This window comes from Falco peregrinus, chromosome 5 (genome assembly GCF_023634155.1).
Source record: "Falco peregrinus isolate bFalPer1 chromosome 5, bFalPer1.pri, whole genome shotgun sequence".
In the NCBI taxonomy this organism is placed as follows: Eukaryota; Metazoa; Chordata; class Aves; order Falconiformes; family Falconidae; genus Falco; species Falco peregrinus.
Genome location: NC_073725.1, coordinates 7,353,097 through 7,372,954, shown reverse-complemented (window position 1 = coordinate 7,372,954; position 19,858 = coordinate 7,353,097). Strand labels below are relative to the sequence as shown.

General features: G+C 38.5%; 1 protein-coding gene across 2 annotated transcripts in view; it reads left to right on the top strand.

Annotated features, from left to right (window-relative positions):
- RFTN1 (raftlin, lipid raft linker 1) overlaps positions 1 to 19,858 on the top strand; it is a 95,509-nt gene that overhangs the window by 54,876 nt on the left and 20,775 nt on the right. For both annotated transcript variants that reach the window (XM_055805670.1, XM_005234687.4), the window contains exons 5-6: positions 9,649 to 10,069; positions 14,115 to 14,318. In XM_055805670.1, coding sequence (XP_055661645.1) covers positions 9,649 to 10,069; positions 14,115 to 14,318 — 625 coding nt within the window. The remainder of the gene's footprint in view (positions 1 to 9,648; positions 10,070 to 14,114; positions 14,319 to 19,858) is intronic.

Sequence of the window (19,858 nt, the reverse complement as noted above, 5' to 3'; positions counted from 1 at the left end):
ACCGTATTTGAGCCGTGTTGCCAGTTTTATGGAATATATGGTATCAACTGGTATTTACTGGAATTTTTCTAAATGTCTTTTAAAAAAAGAAAATATTATCAGGAATAGAACTGGCATGAGGAATTAGTACATTTCGAGTGTTGGTTTGTGCACTCAACATTCATAGACGTGACTACCGACAAGTTCAAACTGTAGTTGAACTTACTCAGTGTAGTCCTGAAAGGCAAGACGTTTCTTGGAGGGGTTGGATTCTCCTGCCTGTTCCCTGCCCTCTCTCCTTTGGAGGAGACAACAGGCAGGAACCTGTCTGAGTGGTTGGGTAAGGGATGGCTACACTCTCCGACCAACCGCAAGTCAGCCTTGCTGCGTGTTTCTGCATATGGACATTTTTATCAAACTACTGAGATACTTCTTTTCCTGGTCTTGTGGGTTTTTTTCCTCCATTCTTCTGTAGCTGTTTTGGTGTTATCAAGAGAACTGCTGTATTAGTTCATGCGCGTTGTTTTCTGGAGAGTCATCTGTGTTACGGCATTAATTGGTGAAATATTTTTATATTAGTATTGCTGTTAAAAGACAGGTTAATTCTCCAGCTTCTCTTAAGGTAGAAGCAGGGTTGGAGTATTTACGAGGACTTCTGTTTCTCCTATAAAATAAAACCCGAGTGCCTATATGATGAATTCTCAAGAGCTTTTCAAATATCTTCCATAGATGTTCCTACTCAAGGGAGTGATTCAGACCAGACTTGGCTCTTCACTTATTTCCTACGTATTTACTTATATCAGAATGAACATTTGTCTTATATGATCAAAACAAGGGACTTCACATATCCATATGTTGTGTGAAAGCAATATTAAATGATTTTGAACTCTCAGCTTCTGAGTTTTGAAACTCAGAACAGCATCTAACTATGAAACAGTAAGAAAATGAGAAATATGTCAGAAAAAATTTGTCCATGATAGTGTGTACTTTTTATATAAGTATATATTATTTGTGTTTGTAACAGTATGGCAAGCAAATGAAGTCTGCAATTCCCTAAAAAAAAAAGTGAAAACTACTAATCTTGTCATTTTTTTTACTTCTATTTATAATTAAGAAAAATACTGGTTTTTTATATAACTGTTCCAGTATTTCTCGCATTCTTGTCTCTTTTTGTTTGTCTTTTCTTATTCTTCGTTTCTTAATTTTTGCATTGAGATTTCTTTAGAAGGAACAAAGAGATGCAGCTTATGTGCTCTGAAGAGCACTAGACTGACTGTTGGATTTCATGACTCTGTGGCTGCAGTCCTACGAAGATCTCTCCTGTGAAGTCTCCGATTGCTCTGTTGGTGTCGAGGTTCCTTAGACGGTTATTGTAATCCTAAGCATTATTCTTTACTTTAAATATGTTTTAGCTGGCCTGTTCAGAAGTTTCTTGCAGGGTATGCAGTCAGAGCAGGTGGCAGTACAAGCTGGAAGAGGGGAAAAAATTGAGTCTTTTAATATTGCTCAGAGGATCATTCTTCAAATGAATAAGCAGTTTAAATTTACTTTTGTGGCTAGAAAATGACCCCTCTAGAGTACTGTTTATTACCTAGGATTACTTATCTAGATGTGATCTCAACCTCTTCTAAAATCATTTCCATCCTTAAAACAAACCCAAAAAATCCCACCCCAAAACCTTCACTCTCCAGGGTATTTGCAAAAGAACAATACAACATTTATTTCTTTAGTACATTGTAATGGAAACCATTGCTGAGCACTTAGTGGACTGCTTTGTTTTCTGCATGTTTTCAATGCAGACAGAGCCTCTATTTTATTTTTAAGTATTTGGATCTTAGAAGTAGATACGGTCACAAAGCAGAAGTTGAAACTCAACATCAATGGTTCAGCTGTTTATGATCTGCTGTGATAATATTTATTAAAGTGCATTTTGTTAACATTTTGTAAGTGTATATATAACAAGAGATGGTAAAAAATAGCATATTCTGTATTTTAAACAGCCTGGTGTGAAGGGAAACATCTGTTCCTGGTTAAGCTTCTTTCAACTTCTGTTCGACTAAGCCCTATAAGAGCAGTGTTGATATATATCTTCCATGAACATTGCAAAACTATTTTCAGGACTCTCCCAGGAGCTTGGTTGTGCTTTTATAATCCTTTGCCCCCAGCAACTTTCAGAGTCATCTTCTTGACCAAGATAAAAATAGATGTTATAAAGTATGCAGTTGATGTTTTTAATGATACCACTTCTGCCTGATGGGAAAAATAACGTTTTTAATAACAATAAATATGATAATATTTTATGCTGTGCTAAAATAAAATATGGGCAAATTTTTCAAATTGTAATTTTGGCTACAAGTAACAGATGGCTTGATGAAACAATGTGATTTTCAAGAAACACTCCTTGGTTTATATAAAGTGTTCCCTGCAAATTAAATGTGAAGTCTGTAAGTTTGAGACTGGATTCTTGATTTTTGGAATATTCCTGTTGTCTTGAACCTTTTAATTTTTTGTTTTCATTGCTTAGGATAGAGATGGACTAAACTGATGTCCCAGTTTGCATCACATTAGTGCTAGTTGATCACAAATAAGTGACTGCTTTCTCATGTTCTCCAACAAACACTGCATTGTGTTCATCCAGCTGAAACAATTGTTCGATACAACACTCAACTGTCCATCTCTATAAATCTTTATTTTCCCCTTGCTTGTGTTCACCTCCTAGTGTAGGAGTTTCTCTCAAAAGATTCATGCAGAAGACATGGTCTGCATTTTGGAAATGCCTGTTCTCTAGAGCAAGTGCATGGGATGGAGTTTGTACAGACTTTTTGACAGTTCTAGTCTGTCTAATATATCTAGTATTTGGATTGAGTGGGCATAGCTGGCTGCTCTGTAGCAGTTTATCTCGGGTCTAAAACAATTTTTAGGGAATAAATCCTAAGTGATGTGAGTAAATTCAGGAATTCTTTTAAGAGTTTAATGATGTGAGTAAATTCAGGAATTCTTTTAAGAGTTTAGGGCAAGGATGGGAGGGTGCAGGTATGTTTTTGGGCAGGTACCACAGTCAGTGAACCTTTGTAGCCTATGTCCAGCAATGTTTGCCCTTTGCCAGTTCTGTGAAGGAACAGATGCTTAAATAAGATAACTTGGGAAGAATCATCACACCCAAGACTGTAGAGGATGAGACAGTGTGGTATCATGAGCTGTTATCTAGTGAGATATGCTGAAAGGAACGAATGTACTTGCACGGTGCTGCACTACATGTTTAGTATGGTTATATTGTTCTCAGGAATGACTGTACACCTAATGCAAGCTGAAAAGGACTTTCAAGTTGTTGCTCTTGTACCTGCCTTGGCTGCAGTAGCAGGAGACATATAGCTTGCAGCACTGTCTTAAGAGCCTCTCTTCTATTTTACTCAGCATAGCAGTTAAGTTGCAGTAGCAACTTGCTTTGCTGTGATTCTCCTTGTAGCTTTCATTTCCCTTTTGCAGAAGCTACTACCAACGGGTGTGTTACAAAACGGCAAAGTTTGCTTTCTTTTCCGCGTTCAGTGACTTGTTGCGCTCTACTACAAATACAACAAGAGCTTAAAGTCTCAAGTCAATGGTCGTGTTGAATGGGCTGTGTCTGTGTACTGCAAAGATGGAAAGTCAGCATAGATCTGTTTCTTCAAGAAACTGATTTGGTTTTAGACTTTTGGGGGTTTTTTTTGAACTCTGTTATCTTCTTTTGGATCTGTCTGCTTCATTGTAGTAGTCTTCTCTAAAGTTCTGAATGATAGAAGTCTGGTCAAGGTTTTCATTGAAAGTATTGATACAAACACTGTCAACAGCACCGCTTAAAGCATGACTCTTTGGTTTGGGATTATGGTAGCATTTTCCAAGGCATCCCTCCAGTGTTTTATCCCTGATGGCTGTTTTAAAGTAATTGACAGTGAAAATACTTGGTAATTTGAAAGCCTAAATGCAGGCTTGGATTTGACTTTCTACAAGCTACATTTGTATCTACTTACCTATCTCAAATTCAGAACTGGTGAGTGTAAACTGGAAAAAGTAAAAAATGCATGGGAAGTACAGGCCTAAGTGACAGAGCATCCTTGTCAGAAAGGTTGCGTGGTTTGGAAATCTGCGAGCAGTGAAACAGAGTCTCAGAGTAATAGGACAGAGAAGTGATTAGTAGTTGCTCCTTTGCTGGTTGATTAGTAGAATTACCTTTTTTGGTAATGTAGTGTGAGATGCAGAAACGCCAAAGTCACAAAAGCTTTGAGTTGTTCAGAAGGCCTAAACGCTTCCCTCAGAACACGGGTTAAGCTTAGCTGGTTTTAAAGTAAGCAGTAAACTTTTGCTGACTGTAGCTGTCTTCTCAGGAAGGGGCATGCGAGACCTACAGAAAGTATCAGAAGCAAGCTAAAAGCCTGTCTTAATTTTAAACATCTGTTTTCAGAAATGGAAAACTAGAAGGGGTGTGCGCAATATTTGTGATGAAACATGTACCGCTAAATATTAATGAAGGAGGACATAGTTGGAAGACTGTAGTCTTGAACATCCTTTTCCAGTTCCAACTGCTGGCATGTAGTGCATAGTGTTCTCCTCAAACCACAGGATCATGTTCTTTGCATGAAGAACCGTGGTGCTGTGTCTGTTGTCAAAGGCAATTTGCTTGAATCCTAAAGGAAGGTAGAAAAATAGTGGTCTTATTTGGGTACACGTTAGGAGATCTAACGCCTCTAAGATTGTTCTTTTAAAAACAACCAAATAAACAGACAGACAAGCGTTTCTTTTTATTGGCTAAGAAAGTTTTTGCTTGGTTTAAATAGATAGCTCTGAGCAAAATTAACCAGCTATTGTTTCAAAGGCCATATGTTTGGCCGTCGGTAGGACTAAGTAGCAGTCTTTCCCTTAGTTTACTGCAGAGCTAACTAAATGCATCTGACCATTGGAACATCAGTTCAGGGCTCCTAGAGAATGTTGTCCTTTCTCCAAGCACATTTTTGCTGTGTGTGCTCTCTGTAAATTTTCTGTTGTTTTTATATTGGCAGCAGTCCCCTTTGCTGGTTTGCTACAACATTCTTTCAGTATTTTGTTATATCGTGAGCCATACAGCAAACCTATTAATGAGATGTTCAGTCCTAATGCCTACGTTTTGAAGGTGGGTTTTTTCCAGGTGATCAGGAAGTGTAAGGCTTGAGACTGTTTAGGACTGCTATAAACTGGAATGCTCTGATGACATCAGAGAAACGGCTTTTCCTCTGGATGCATCCCAAAAATGTCCAGCTCCTGGCATACAAGAGTTAAGAGAAATTCCTAAACTTGTCTTACTAAATCAATTGTTTGAAAACCCTTATCCGAAAGAGGGGTCATCATTATTAAATTGCTGCATGTTATTTCTCATATTTTATTGATGTGGGTGGAATACTGTCCTGAGCTCGTGGGAAGTGTTTGATTTGCTGTGTGCCATCCCATGAAAGAAATGTACAGAAGTTTCCTGTAAGCAATTACTGAAGCTGACAAAAAGTACATGATTCTGTTCAGCATGATATCTCTGTCCTTGAACTTCGGTATTTATAAGTGGTGCCTTCATGCCTGCTATGAACAGGAGGTTATTACAGAGCTGATAATGCAATAAGAAACACAGAATCACAAACAAGACGTGGACTGTATGATGTACTTGCCAAGTGTCTTTATTCTAAATAGATTTGAAAAGAAAACCTCTCTGTGGCTGTTCAAAATGAGCTTTCAACCTGGAATCTCTGCATGTCTTTCATGGCTGTGAGGCCTGTAGTTTAAAAACAAAAAAAAAAACCCCACCAGAAAAGAGGATTTCATCATTCGGTGTGGTTTTAAAGATCTTTAAATGAGATTGTCAGCCATTTTCTAATTAGATAGGGAGCCTTCAAGAGAACCAGAAGTATTTAAAAAGATGGGGCATAGATTTGCAACATCAACATAATGTTTTCTGACACCGCTTTGTGCTGCTGCTGGTTCCTTTTTTCCAAATGCGGTATAAAAATAGTGCTCAGTCCGTTCTGAAATAAACAATAACACTCCACAAATGTTAAGAATGTTAACACAAGTGCCCCAGCTAAAATTCAATTAAGGTAGTGACATCAGGGTTGGACACAGGGCTTGTCCTTATTCCTGCCAGAGTTTAGTGGGAGATTTGATATTTGTTTCACAGTTAGCAAAGGCTACATCTGTCATTTCTTTTTTCCCCCTCAGGAAAAATGCCAGGTTTCTAATCAGACAAATTATAGGGACGACATTAAATTCTTTAACTGCCTCAGCCCTCTGTACCTATGAAATTTCACCCCGTCTTTAAGCAGGTTCTATTTTTAAACTGGCGTAAATCAAATTTGTGGCAAGCCAGTTATAAATGAATTTGGATGTACCCACTTGGGAGTTTATCCAGATTGAAATAAATGAGTTAAATTCTGCTTCTGATGTTGAACAATGACATCTTTTGTGATGGAGACCTTTTCTTGTATTTGTGGTTGATATCATCCAAGCAGCACTTTATGAGGCAATAAAAATGTTTCTGTTCCTGTCTGGGGAAAGAATCAAAGAACATTTTTTTAAAAAAATAATTATTGGAATTCCCCTTTTAAAATTTTCCCAAGATGTAAAGAGAAAGTATGTAGCATGTTTAAACTACAAAAAAGGTCAGTAAAACAGTTGAAATTAGTATGTAAGGGCCTTTTTAATCTAGCTTTTTTTCTCATGCAGTAAGTGGTAGAGATGTAGTTCTGGTTTTTATGCTTTTTCCTCTCATTTAGTCGTACAGCGTAGTATGACAAGGACCTTTGTTAGTACCCTTGTTAGTCCTCTAAACTGGCACATGAAGACAAGTGATTGTGTAGCATTTCTCTGATCTGAAATACGTTTCGGGTGACCCTGTCAGAGTAGCATCACGTTCTTCCCATTCAGTTCAACTTTACCACTGCTTTCTCCCCTGCATTTCTCTCTTGCTGATTACCAACACCACATATCTGCCAAGGTATTTTCCCAAAAGGCTGACGCAGACAGGATCTGTCTGTGTGTATCAGCAAGGATACTTCAAGGGGTCCAAAACCTACAGGTGGCTTGTAGAAACAGCCCTTTTGCCATGTGTAGCTTCTGGACACGACCTGTCTAGGTGCTGAGGTTTGGGCTTGTTTTAAGGCTGGGATTTTGAGTTTTATCATTCAGATATTTGATTTTTCAAACACAGGAAATGGGAACGTGTACTGGATGGCATAATTCACTCTGGCTGTGAAGGCACCTAAAATTTTGTACAATTTAAGCTCTCAACAGGATACTGAAAAATCAAATTGTCCTTGTTTGTAGTTTGAAAATGTGCAAGCTTTTTACTTTATTTATTATAACAGCTAGCCTCTTCATGGTTTTGTGGAAAGTTGGAAGGCAGGACTATGTCTGCTGATACATCACTTTGCTGTTCTTTGCACTGTTGACGTAATATTTCCTGCTAAATTGACTTTCTTGAAAAAAATGAGATGCTTGGTTCTGTCTTATGTAATAGGGAAAATTTGAAATATAGGTTTAAGTAAGATTTTGTATTCTGCATGCTATGGATTAATTTGTTGGGAAAGGGCTTTGAAGATACAGTCTTTCTAATCTTTCTGCTAAACTATTAGGCTAATACGCCTTAGACTATCATTCAGTCCTTAGTTTCTCCTATTTCCATTCTGAGAACAAGAGTCTCAGAAGAAAAACCTCGCCATCAGGTATTCCGTAGAACAAACACATTTTTTTGAGTGAGCCAAGACTGTAAAACATCGCTACAATAGCTGTGAAAGCTGTTCTCATCCAAATCACAGCGTGGGAGAGTCTGTTATAGATTGACAAGCAGCAGTCTTTATTGACCAAGACCAATAAAATCACTACATATGTACTATCCTCAAACTCTTAACAGTTGCATACTAGTTAAACTTCTATAATTAGCTGCCCTCCAACCTACTAAACAAATGTAGTGGTGTGTCTGTAGATTAGTGATGAGAGATGAACTGAATTTGCAACTCTGTTACTTACTGTATAAAAAAATATTTTTAAAGTTACAACAAGGAGTCAGGATCATTAGGCATATGATGAATGCATCTGTCAGTGACACTCACTTTAAACCTTTCTGAGCAAGCTAGTTAATAACATGTTTTGTAGAATTCATTTGATCAGAATAATGCTAGTAGTATTTTTATTTGGAGGTTATTGTCCTTTTTAGTAATGAGCTTGAAGTCAGCATCCCCTGTTTGCCAGGCTAAACACCTGTGAAAACTATTGCCTTGTTCCCTGGAGAGCTCTGTTCAAATTCCTGTGATCACAAAATCAAGAGTTAATTTAACATGGAAAATGTAATAGTGGTTTGGAAAAGGAAGTGCTTGTTGTAGATCAGGTATCATCTGTTGGTTTATGTGTTCAGAACAGTAACCACGTTACCAGGAAGCAGATGATTCTTTTTAAAAAAATAAATAAATACATTCTGGGTAGGGAAGATGCAGAAAAATAAGCTTTACCTGAAATAAAAAAAATAAAATAAAATAGTTGTACAAATTTCTATTTACTTGCTATTGAAAATTGAGCCTCAGAGAATAATAGAGACACCTTAACTCTCTGGAATTACATGGTATGCAGGGGAAGTGAAATAATTTCCCCATTTTCAAGGCATTTCTTTTTGAAAGTGTTATGTGTGTTTAGACTTTATGTTATATGAAGAGTATACATTACATGGAAGCCTTTCCTTTTTGGTGGGTGATTCTGATAAATGAATCGGGAGACACTCATGTGTTTTCACAGAAGTCTGGATTTCACTGCAACTTCTCCTGGGTTTGAGGGGTGTGAGGCTGGTGACTCAAATGGATGGTGCATCCATAGTGCTCAGTCTGCTTAAAAGAGATTTCTCTTTCTGCTTCATCTCAAACCTTCCTTAGTTAATTCTGGCTTTATCTAATTGTCATTACTACTAGCCCAGTTTTTTTCCTTAGGATATTTTGTGATTTGATTCCTTTGTTTTCCTCCTTTACCTAAAGTGTAAAGGATTAATAATAGCACCCCTTAGTTTCCATTTTTCTTCTTTTTAGCTCATCTCACAGTGCCTTTTTCTGTTCCAAGTTCTGTACCTTCCCAAAAGTGATGTATTAAAATAGCTTGACTTCTATGTACTCATTCTGTGAAAGTTTGCCATTTGTGTCTCAATCCAAAACAGGATAAGCAACAACTGTTGTTATAATGGTGCATATAACAGAGAGAATTAATAACCTTTTCCTTGCATAAATGTCGTAATCACACACCTAATACAGCAGAAAATGTAATATTAAGTCCCTGACTTCGTAAGGGTGATACTAAAGCTTTTTGTGAGTAATACCACTTCTTGTAATTTAGCATAAATAAACTTTTCAAACAGATACTTTATCCCATGTGAAGAAATATGTAGGCATTTTCACTGTGCCCCCCCTTTTTTTCCCCCTCTTTTTTTTCTCCACTTTCGCATTATTTCAATGGTTTAGGGAACTTTTCATCCTGCTTCTCTAAATTGTACCTTTTTATGTAAATGTAACATGACAATTTCTTGTGGTAGTGGACTAAAGTAGCAAAATGACATGTTAGCTGCCTTGAAGGGCGTTATTTTCTGTATTTCTATTTAGCGAAGACAACTTGACAGTTAAAAATCTAATCTTCCACTTGTAGATTCAAGATGCTGCAAGTCAAGGCTTGAAATTTGTTGGAATTATACCTCAGTACCATTCCCAAAAGAACTGTCTTGTCAGCACCTCCCTGACACCCGCCAGTAACAACTCTGTAGAATCAAGAGATAATAAAAGTGTTTCAAATTACCCTGAGGATCATGCTTCACTGGATGGTGAGAAAATAGATGACGTTAATGGATGCGATACTCCAGCACTGAGTGAGGAAAGCGCTGACCGATGTGCCACATCCAGGGAGGGCTGGCAGGGTGAAGGACAGGCTACCGAAGAGCTGAATCTCACGCCTGCGAAGGGAAATGAGCAGATTCAACATGCGAACACAAGTGTAAGAGAAGCAGCAGACAAGCCAAATGGACTGGCGGCGAATGAAACACCAGCACGATGCTTAAAACCTCTTACTGGCAGTAAGTATTGTAGTGACCTCTCATACATAAAAGCCAGGTTAAAATTGCCTCAAATTACGTTCCTAGCTCCTTTGGGGGGTGAGGATGTGGGGAGGACCTTACTGCTGTAATAGCAAAGAAAAGATGCCCCAAGTGAGCCACTTAACCCGATTTCAGCATGGTTACACAGCTCACAATGACTGAGCGTTGTCAGATGGCAAGTGAAGAGGTGATAGAAGCAGGTGCAACTTTGTTATGGCCCATTTGTATGCCTGAGAGTAATGACTGATTGTTGTCTGCTGTTCAGCTGAATTGGTTCATTTCTGTATTTGTTGTGATACCCTGAGAGCTCTTGATCTTTGTATCCTTTTTGTCTGTTTGAATAAAAAGCCCTGCTAAACCGCCTGAGAAAGTTTTGCAGCGATAGAAGGAAGAAGACGTAAAGCCTTATCAGAGTTAGCCCCTTTGTAGTAGGTGAACAGATAGCTGAAATTAAACCACATCAGGAACAGCAAGAATGTATGTGATCTGGACTCTGAAGTCTCCTAGTATCCTACAGGCAGGCTGGGGTCAATGCTACAGTAAGAATTGTGATCGCAGGAAAGCAGCAGTTATTTTTGTGATGGCTCATGTTTGCCGCTTCATTATAAAGGTCCTCTTGCTATTGGTGCTCCTAATGATTTGCCTTCCAATTCTTATTTTTTTGTAAGATTATTCTTTATATTTTCTTTCTTTCTTTCATTACTTTGACATATTTCTCCTCAAGCATGCTTTCCACTTTTAAATGTCATTTTATACCATCAAAAACAAAAGTCTCAGCTGAGGTCTCCAAATTAAGATGCTTGTTGCTCTGAGGTTACTTCAGTAGGAGGAATCATAGTTCAGAACAGGATGGAGGACAGAATAATTTAGAACATGAAAAGTCATCAGGAAAAAATATTCTTGCCCCATGTCCAGTTTAAATCTCAAAATATTTTTCTTTCCTATATTTTCTTTTACCCTAGAAAACTACATGTACACTTATTTCTCTTACTGCTTGCTTACTTTCCTTACAAGCTACAAACCTATGTAAGAAGAATGTAGATGGAATTTTTTTGGCTGGTACTGTCCTTGACTTTAATTTATTCCTATTATTTATGTCTTGATGGATGCAGTTAAACAATCCTCCCCCTTTGGGGATTTTGTATATAGGACCAAGAATGACTTTGCATTGTAGCCTCCTTGGGCTATTGTCTTGGTTTCCGTTGCATTTTGGTGTAATTAGCTTTTTGCCATCAAATTTGGATCGTGCTCTAGTAACCTTTCACCGTGCTTTCTTCAGTTTGTGTTGGACAAGGGAGCACTCAGTTTCATTCAAAGTATAGCTGCTATTTGGATAATTGTTCTGGTTTACACTAGAATCTTACACATTATAAACCTCTTAGTTTTATAATTCTAAATCGGTTATCTACAAGTCTCATCAGACCAGTTCTTTCTCTTTTATATATGCTGTCTTTAGAGAGTTAACCTAGCGAGTTTAAGCATCTTTTTGATGTTCTTCTCCATACTGAACAGTGAAAATCTTTTGCTGCAAGTAACCACGTTCTTAACATTCCTGTGCAATACGAAGCTATTCACCTCCAATCTTCCCAACTTCTGTCTGTAACCGCCCAGGATTTTATGGCAGCTGCTGATTTGCCAGATAAGAGGGTTTATTTTAAAAATGCATTTAGATTCCTTATTTATCTGTCTGTCTTAGAGTGCTTTTTTGTTTCATTTCTCATACATTTATTTAAAATGGTGAGTTATGCAAATACTTTCCAAGACTGAAGGTCTGGGAAGGCAGTTTTATGCAACAGCTCACCAATAGGAGGATTTTCCCAAGTCTATTGCCTGTACAACATTGCTGATTTCTTTATTGCTCTTGTATGAATTTTTGTTATTACAGCACTCCCTTTTCCTCCTATGGAAAATGTATTTCAGTCTTTGGCACCAGTTCTCCATCCTTCCTCTGGAACATGAAGATGGAAAGCATCAGGGTTTTTTTGTTGGCTTTGGGTTTTTTTTTCTTCCAGTTAGCCTACTTAGTCCGTAGGAAGTTACCACTCTTGAACTCCTTCCCTACATAAAACTTCAAAAAAAAAAAAAAAAAAAAGGTAATATTTCTTACTATTTGTGGAATCTTAAGTTTGTTCTTTATTTTAGCTTTTATACTATTCAAGTGTTCTTTTTATGCTTCTTCATATTTTTTCTAATATTCTGTAGTGCGCGTTTGATTTCCCTTTCGTTAAAGGGCTTTTCAAACCAGTGTTGACAATTATTTGCCTGTGAACAAGGCACAGGCATTCCACTGGTATGTCCAAAAGTGCTGTGTTACCTAGAACCCAGCTGAAGGTCCATGCGTGAGCAGTTGGACTCATTGGTGAAGTCTGTTGTCAGCAGTGACTTGAAGAGTGGTTAGGGCTGGCGTAGTGTACACTCGGTAATGGTGACAAATCAAGTCAACCACTCAGAGTCCCACACGTCTTAAACGTATGTCGTCTACAGGCCAGTGTCAAATCCAGATTCTCCTCGACCTATGGATTTTCAGCTCCATTATTTGCTGTTGTTAGTATAATGTCTTAATAGGCACCAGAAAGATCTTAATTTCCAATGTGAGTGTCTTTTGAGGGTCAGAATCAAAATGATCTTAAAAGTTTTCTACGTGTGCTCTTCTGAGATTAACCACTTGTTTAGAAAGAACATAATTATGATATCAGCAAGAAGATTAATGTTAACAATTCATTCCTTTTTACTCCATTTGAATCATGGTTCATGTCTGAGGTCTCTTGTTCATGTTTGGTTATATCGTGAGCTTCCTGCTCTCTTCTTCAAGTGCTGCCAGCCTGTCTCTGAGCATCTCCCTTCTACTCATTTTTTCAGTTTACACACTCCTCCTTGCTCAGTGATGTCTTGTCAGAAAGCAATCTTAACATTTCTCTTAACATCTCTTTCTTTAATACTTGAGGTTAGAACATAATAACTTGGAAACAAGAGGAGCTTATTGAATGAATGAATTTCCTATAAGGTCTTTACCTTTTATATTAATTTCTTCTGGGAGAATTTTTGTCGTTTGGAAGTCATTAGAAATTTTACATTGATTTCCATGTCCATTAATAAGTAAAATGTCCAAAAAATGTTTATCAGTAATTTTATTGATGGTTGTACCCTTCTGAGAATTTGGAAAGTGTATCTGCACTTAAACTTTCTTCCAATTTAAGGCTGTGAAAGCTCAGTTTTGCTGTCAACAATGTCTTTTTTTGTGACGGTAAGTATACATTAACTACTGCTATGATACACTAGAGGAGAAGGGGAGCAGAGTCTAGAAAATGTTCTCATTTGTAAGAGCCTTCACAATTCCACTTTCAAAATTCATTTGCTGTCGTGTTCATGTCTCACCTTGGCTCAGACCCAGAGTAAACCAACAAACCAGCAAGTGTCTTCTCTACATTAGTGATTCATTGCATTTTCTTTAGATGAGACTACTGCTTGCTGGTTCCATGCCATTGTGTTATCAAAACCAAGTTATTTAATACTTTTGTTTAATGGCCATGAACTATAGATTGCAGTTCCTCCTAAATTTGCAGTAAGATTTTGTATTTGAACTGTCCTCAGTGTCACAGCTCTGTTAACAGTTCAATCGGGAGGAAAAATAAAGGTACTCTGTGCATTAATTTTTAGTGATTTTGTGACTGCTACAGTACTTAAAACACCGTGTGGAGAGTGTTTTCCTATTGTGGCTTACACTGATAACTCCAGTGAGGGGTTGTGCATTAGTACTTGAGGTATTACTGTCTTTAAATGTTTTATTGTCAAGATTCAGTCCTTTATTAGTAACAAATATTGTAACAGCAATCAAAATAACATATTGGGGTTTGGGACTACTGTGCTGGACACCGCAGAAACCTATTAAGGAGGTGACCGCATCCCAAAGTATTTTTTGCAGTGGCACAGTGTAATCGGGCAAGGGCAAACAGGGGTTTTACATTGTTTTAGCTGAAATATTATGATATGGTTGTTGCATTACTCCTTTTTTACTTTTTGGTAGAAGCAGAGATCTTTGCTCTCTTCAACAAGCCAAAAACCCCACAAAGATGCAGCCAGTATTATACGGTGACTATCCCTATGAGGATCTCCAGGAATGGGCAGACTGTCAACAGCTTAGAAGCAAATTGGCTGGAGCACATGACAGATCACTTCAGGAAAGGAGGCTCCTTGGTAAATGCCGTCTTCAGCCTTGGAATGGTAAATGGTATGGAAATTACAGAAAGCATTATGCTGTGATTATTTTCCTTTCTCCTCTAATAGAGGTCATTATCTTTGAAGAGAAGACATTCGGGAGGTGCTTTAATATAGGCTTGGGGCAGATTTGTTTTGGATCAGCCTGTTTCAGTGAAATGGAATGAAAGCACGGGAAATATTTTGGCATTTGAATAAGGAAAATAGATCATGTATTTTATAAACATACTAGAGATGATCCTGTAATTGCAGAAATAGACAGAGTTAATAAACAGTACCAAGTAAAATGAATTAAGCTAATAAGATTGTAAAGCAGATGACGTAAATGAAAGAGTGGCTTTCCTCTTGGCTGTCTGGCCACACACGGCATCTGGGTCTGATTACAGGTCAGCGTAAGGACCCTCCAGTTTCATCTGGCCAACATGTAGTCAGTTACTTCCAGTTTTTGCAGAGACCGTTTCCACCTCAATGGCACAGTGTTTTACAGAATTGTCCTCTATGTTTGTTTCATCCTAGCTAATGTGTTCATTGGAGTGATGGATAAATGTTGATCTTACTTTAGGAGGAGAAGTTTAAAAAAACAGATTTTTGCAGGTTGTAAAAATGTGACAGAGTCCAGCTTAATGCCATAGCCAGCCTGTACTACACCCGTGGCCGCTACGGCTTTGAAGATAGGGCTGCTGTTCAAAGAAAGGCTTTGGTTCAAAGTAGAGATCGGAGAGACATAATAAAGGGACCAAGAGAACAAACCAAGGGAAGTACTTGAGCATAAAAATGTTGAAGTTATAGCCAGATTAATTTTACTGGACAATTACATGACTAGTATACTTCATGGTTAAAGTGCTTATGGCTGAATCTTTCACCTAATTTTGGTTTGTTTTGCATTCTTCAAAAGGAATGTGGTTACCCATAGATTGGGGACTGCTGCTAAGATTCATGGGTTTGTGCCTCAAAATTGTAGGGGAACTGCTTCTGCAGCATCTTCTTCCTGTTTTGCTGCTGGTCAGAATTCCAAGACCCACGATAAAACACAGTAATATGAGTTGGTTCTGGTAAAAGTCAATCAGGAAATTAACAGGCAATCCTAATTTTTCATTTTGCAAGCCGGTAGTAGCAAAAAAGGAAGTTCTAAAGTTCAGCTGATGGAATGCTTTCACATGGCTTCCTGGAAAGCCTTGTAATTGCTAGTTAACTTGCTTAAAAACAAATGGTCACTTACTTTATGTGTACAAATTGCAAATTGTAGAGGCAAACCTAATTGGCTGTATCAGGTTCAGTGTTTTCTTTAATAAAAACTGCTTATCAGCGCATACTAAAATGCTTTAAACACAGCATTTTTCTGTTATTTAAACTTCTAAAGTTCATTTACATAACAAGAGTCCTGGGGGAAGTTCATGTACTTGGATACAGAGTGAGGAGAGCTGGATAACTGCCTGCAGACGCAGATAAAGTAGACTTGAATGACAACAGTAAATTTTCAACACAAAACAGGACAACAAATTATGTAAAAGTGGAGAGGTTCTGGATTAAGTTAGATTAAAGATTGAAGGTGAATAATTGATGAATATTTTTGTTAGCATTTTACAGTTACAGGAAGAACAGGTTTAGAAGTCAAAAAGCTCAGTCTTACGGTTTCTAAAAACGTATTAATTAGAACAGTTACATTAAAGCACTGTGAACATGCCCATGTTATCAGAAGAACATTTGCTAAGAACATCTGTAAGTTGCTGTCAGTTGCAGTTGAATGTTTATGATTTAAATTCTAAATTTTTCCTATGCTGCAGAAAAACGGAACAGCTTTTTCACTCATATGCCAACCAGCATGAAAGAACCCAGGGTAGGGAGGAGGGGAGAAAGAGGGGTCTGAGGGCTTCCCAGCTCCTTACTTTTTTCTTGTCTCTTACGACAGCCTGACCAGCTCTTCATAGCTGGCTTATTCTCTGATTAATCCTCTTCCAAATTAAGGTAATATTAGCATACTTTCTTTAATTGGTTCTATCTCATTTCTTTGTACTGGGGGCTGGTTTTCTCTTTGGCTTAAAGTATGAATTCATTATTTTGCTTATTAGACTTAAAAGCAGGGTTATTATCTTCTTCTTTTCCCCGTTGTCCTTGGAATGCCCAATGAAGTGAAGATTTCCAGATTGTCAATAGTCATAAATCTGTTTCTTCCTTCTGCCAACAGTTTAATAATTAGACTTCAAAAGAGTTTTAAAGTTCACTGATAACAATTGTTTCTTTTTGCTTATTGTACAGATAATTATAAACAAAAATATAACACAATTGCAAATTACAATATGTAAACCACACGGAGTTACACTGTATATTAAACGTGTTCAGATTTCACTACTAAGTTAGAAACAGCAGCTTACTTGGTCCTTGAATGTTCTTATGTTGACAAATAAGAGTTATTTAAATTGGGAGTTCGGTTGCTTGCTGATGTTTTTCATCCAACTCATGTCATTGCTAATACTGCCTGTAGTCCCAGGTGTAAGCTGATGCTGCGTCGTGATCTAAAGTGATCATAAGAATTCACCCTTGCCCTGTTCTAGTGAGAAGTGGGGTGTAACAGGTGGGGTCTCCTTTCCTATGACAGTGAGTCTCCAATCAGCAGTGTGAGAAGGGAGGAAGAGTCAAAGCTAGGGTTGTATTTTGATGCCTTAACGGAGTAATCACACACCTGCTCATCTTTAGTTGTTCTGAACTGCAGGTCTTTAAACGCCTGGCATTCTTGTATTTGTTTTCACCCTTCTGCCTGTGAATTTCCCACCTTTCAAACTTACAAAAAGCCAGCCAGCCAACCATCCAGAAAACATTGACAGTACTTAAAGCAAATGAAAGAAAATGTGTGTTGCTTGGAAGAGGAAAGTAGACAGGTTTTTAGAGGGTCAGATTGATTGTCTCTGTTACATTCGCACTGCCTCTGACAAAGGCGAGCCAGTGATGCATTTGACCGGTTATAGTCACTGAAGTGGCTGGGATTTTTGTCATCCATATGGAATTATTTTCTCTGTGTATACTGAAGGCGAAAATATTCAGGAGAAGGGAGGAATACAAATATGAAGCAAAGGCCAACATTCAGGTCACATGCCACATGAAGCCACAGATACCTAGTTTTTCTCATAGAGAGCAAGAGCAGCCTAAAGGTTAGTTTCCTAGATAAGGGGGATTTATAGTTCAAAGGCAACGGGGAAAATTGTTGCCCATTAGGAAAGCTGTCATGGTAAAGTAGGAAATCTTTTCCTGTATATTTCTTGTAAATCAGAAGCAAGAACATCAAAATAGCTTTTTGTCAGCTGAGCTACATCAAATATTTATACAACCCAGTGAAAATAGCTTTTTGTGCACAGTAGGATACCTTAATAAAAAATGCAGTGGTAATGGAACATTTTCAGAGGAAGGACAGTGATTATAACCTTTACGTTTAGAGCCTTTTCTTTAAGAGTGAAGTTATGTCAGTTAACAGTGGAGATTGAGGAATGATACCACAAACAGCAAAATTAAAATGGTTTGGTTTATTGACATTCCTTACTGCCCTGTTGCAAATGAACTAATGTTTGGAATTCCTAAAGACGTTTTTAGTGTAAGCTTGTGTAAGTTCCAGGAGCTAAAACTTGTTGAACAAGAGATTACCAAATACAAGAATACAAAGAGAATACAAATGCATCAGAATCAGGAAATACCTTGCATAAGAAACAGTGGAAACTGGAAAGACCAACTCACCATCTGAAGCTTTAGATGGTTGGTCTTTGTCGATGGGTGAGGTAAAGTTCACATGAATAAATGTAGGCATCTGCCCTGCAGGTATCTGCATATGAGTTGTCATCCAGAAGTACTGTTATCATCAGTGGAGGTCTAGGCCTAGGCCAATATAGTCGACAGGATTTGTGTTGTGATCCATCTCATCCTACATCAGATGAGTGAAAGAGATCAGATGGATTGAAGTGGGGGATTTAGTGACAGCAAAACTAGATAAAACTGAGATACTCTGTGCCTCCTTTGCTTTAGTCTGCACTAACACAGTCTTCCAGGCCCCCAAACTTAGAGACGAAGTTCAAGCAGTTGCAGGACTAGCAGCAGTGGATGAAGATCAAGACAGGGGTTGGTTGAGTTCCTGAGACTAAATGGTCTACATCCAAGGATGCTGATGTCATAATGCGGCCACTCTTGGTCATCTTTGAAAGGTCACAGAGATCAGACAAAGTTTCCAACACTTGCAAAAGGCAAAGGTTGCAGCCATCTTTAAAAAAAGGCCAAAGGGACAATCCAGGGACCTATGGGGTGGACAGCCTCACTTCATGCCTGAGTAGATCATTGAGTAAGTCCACTTGGAACACATTTACACATGAAGAACGAGTGATTTGGAACAGTCGGAATGGATTTAATAAGAAAAAATCATACTTGACAAAACAGATTGTCTTCTGTGATAAAATGACTGGATTTGTGGATGGAGAGAAAGCAGTAGATGTCATTTTGAGTGAATTCGTCAAGGTTCCCACAATATTTTTGTGTCCAAATTAGGACCCTGCAGCCTAGATGGGAGGACAACTAGATAGGTTAAAATTGGTTGCATGGCTAGGCTCAGAGGGTCATGGTTAATAGGTCACACTTTACCTGGAGTAACAAGTGGAATACTACAAAGATCTCTCCTGGGACCTGGTGTGTTTAACAACTTTTATCAATGATGCAGAGAAGGCAACAGGGCTTGGTTTTGTCAAATTTGCGGACAATCGCATACTCAGGGCTTTAGTTGATGTGCTTCAGAACTAACTGGGCTGCTGTCCAGAGGGACCTGGGCGGGCAGGAAGAATGTGCCAGCAGGAGCTTTTTGAAATTCCATGAGGACAAATGTCCTGCCTCTGGGAAGGGAGAGGCCTTTTCACTAATCCAGGCTGGGGACTGCCTGGCTGGGTAGCAGCTCTGTTGAAAAGGTCCTGGGGGATGTTAGTAGGCAGCAAGCTGAAGATGAGCCAGCAGTATGCCCTGGCATTAGGGAAGGCAATGGCTTGTCAGGCTGTAATGACAAGAACATAGCCAGCAGGTAACAGTGATTATCCTCCTCCATCCAGACCACACAGTGTGTCTAGTTTTGGGCCCTCCCCCAAAGGGGGCAAGGAAGATGCTGACAAACTGCAGCTAGTTTAGCAGAGGGCCAACATGGTAGTTGGTGGCTGGAGCACTTGTCCTGTGAAGAAAGCCTGAAGGAGCTGGGTTGGTTCAGCCTCGAGAAGGGATAGCTTTGAGGGACGTAACACTGCCTGGCAGTGCCTAAGAGGAGACTGTCAAGATGATGGATCCAGGCTCTTGACTAAAGCGTATGGTAGGAGGATGAGAAAAAATGTGAGGAGATTGAAGCAAGAGAGGTTCTGGCTGGATATAAAGAAAACCTTTTTCATCATGAAAACAGTCACACTCTGGAAGAGGCTGCCCAGGAAGTTACGCAGTCTCCATCTTTAGAGATTTTCAAGATACAACTAGATAAAGCCTTGAGCAATCTGGTCTGCACTTGTATTGAACCTGCTTTGAGCAGGAGATTGGACTGGAGAGCTCCTG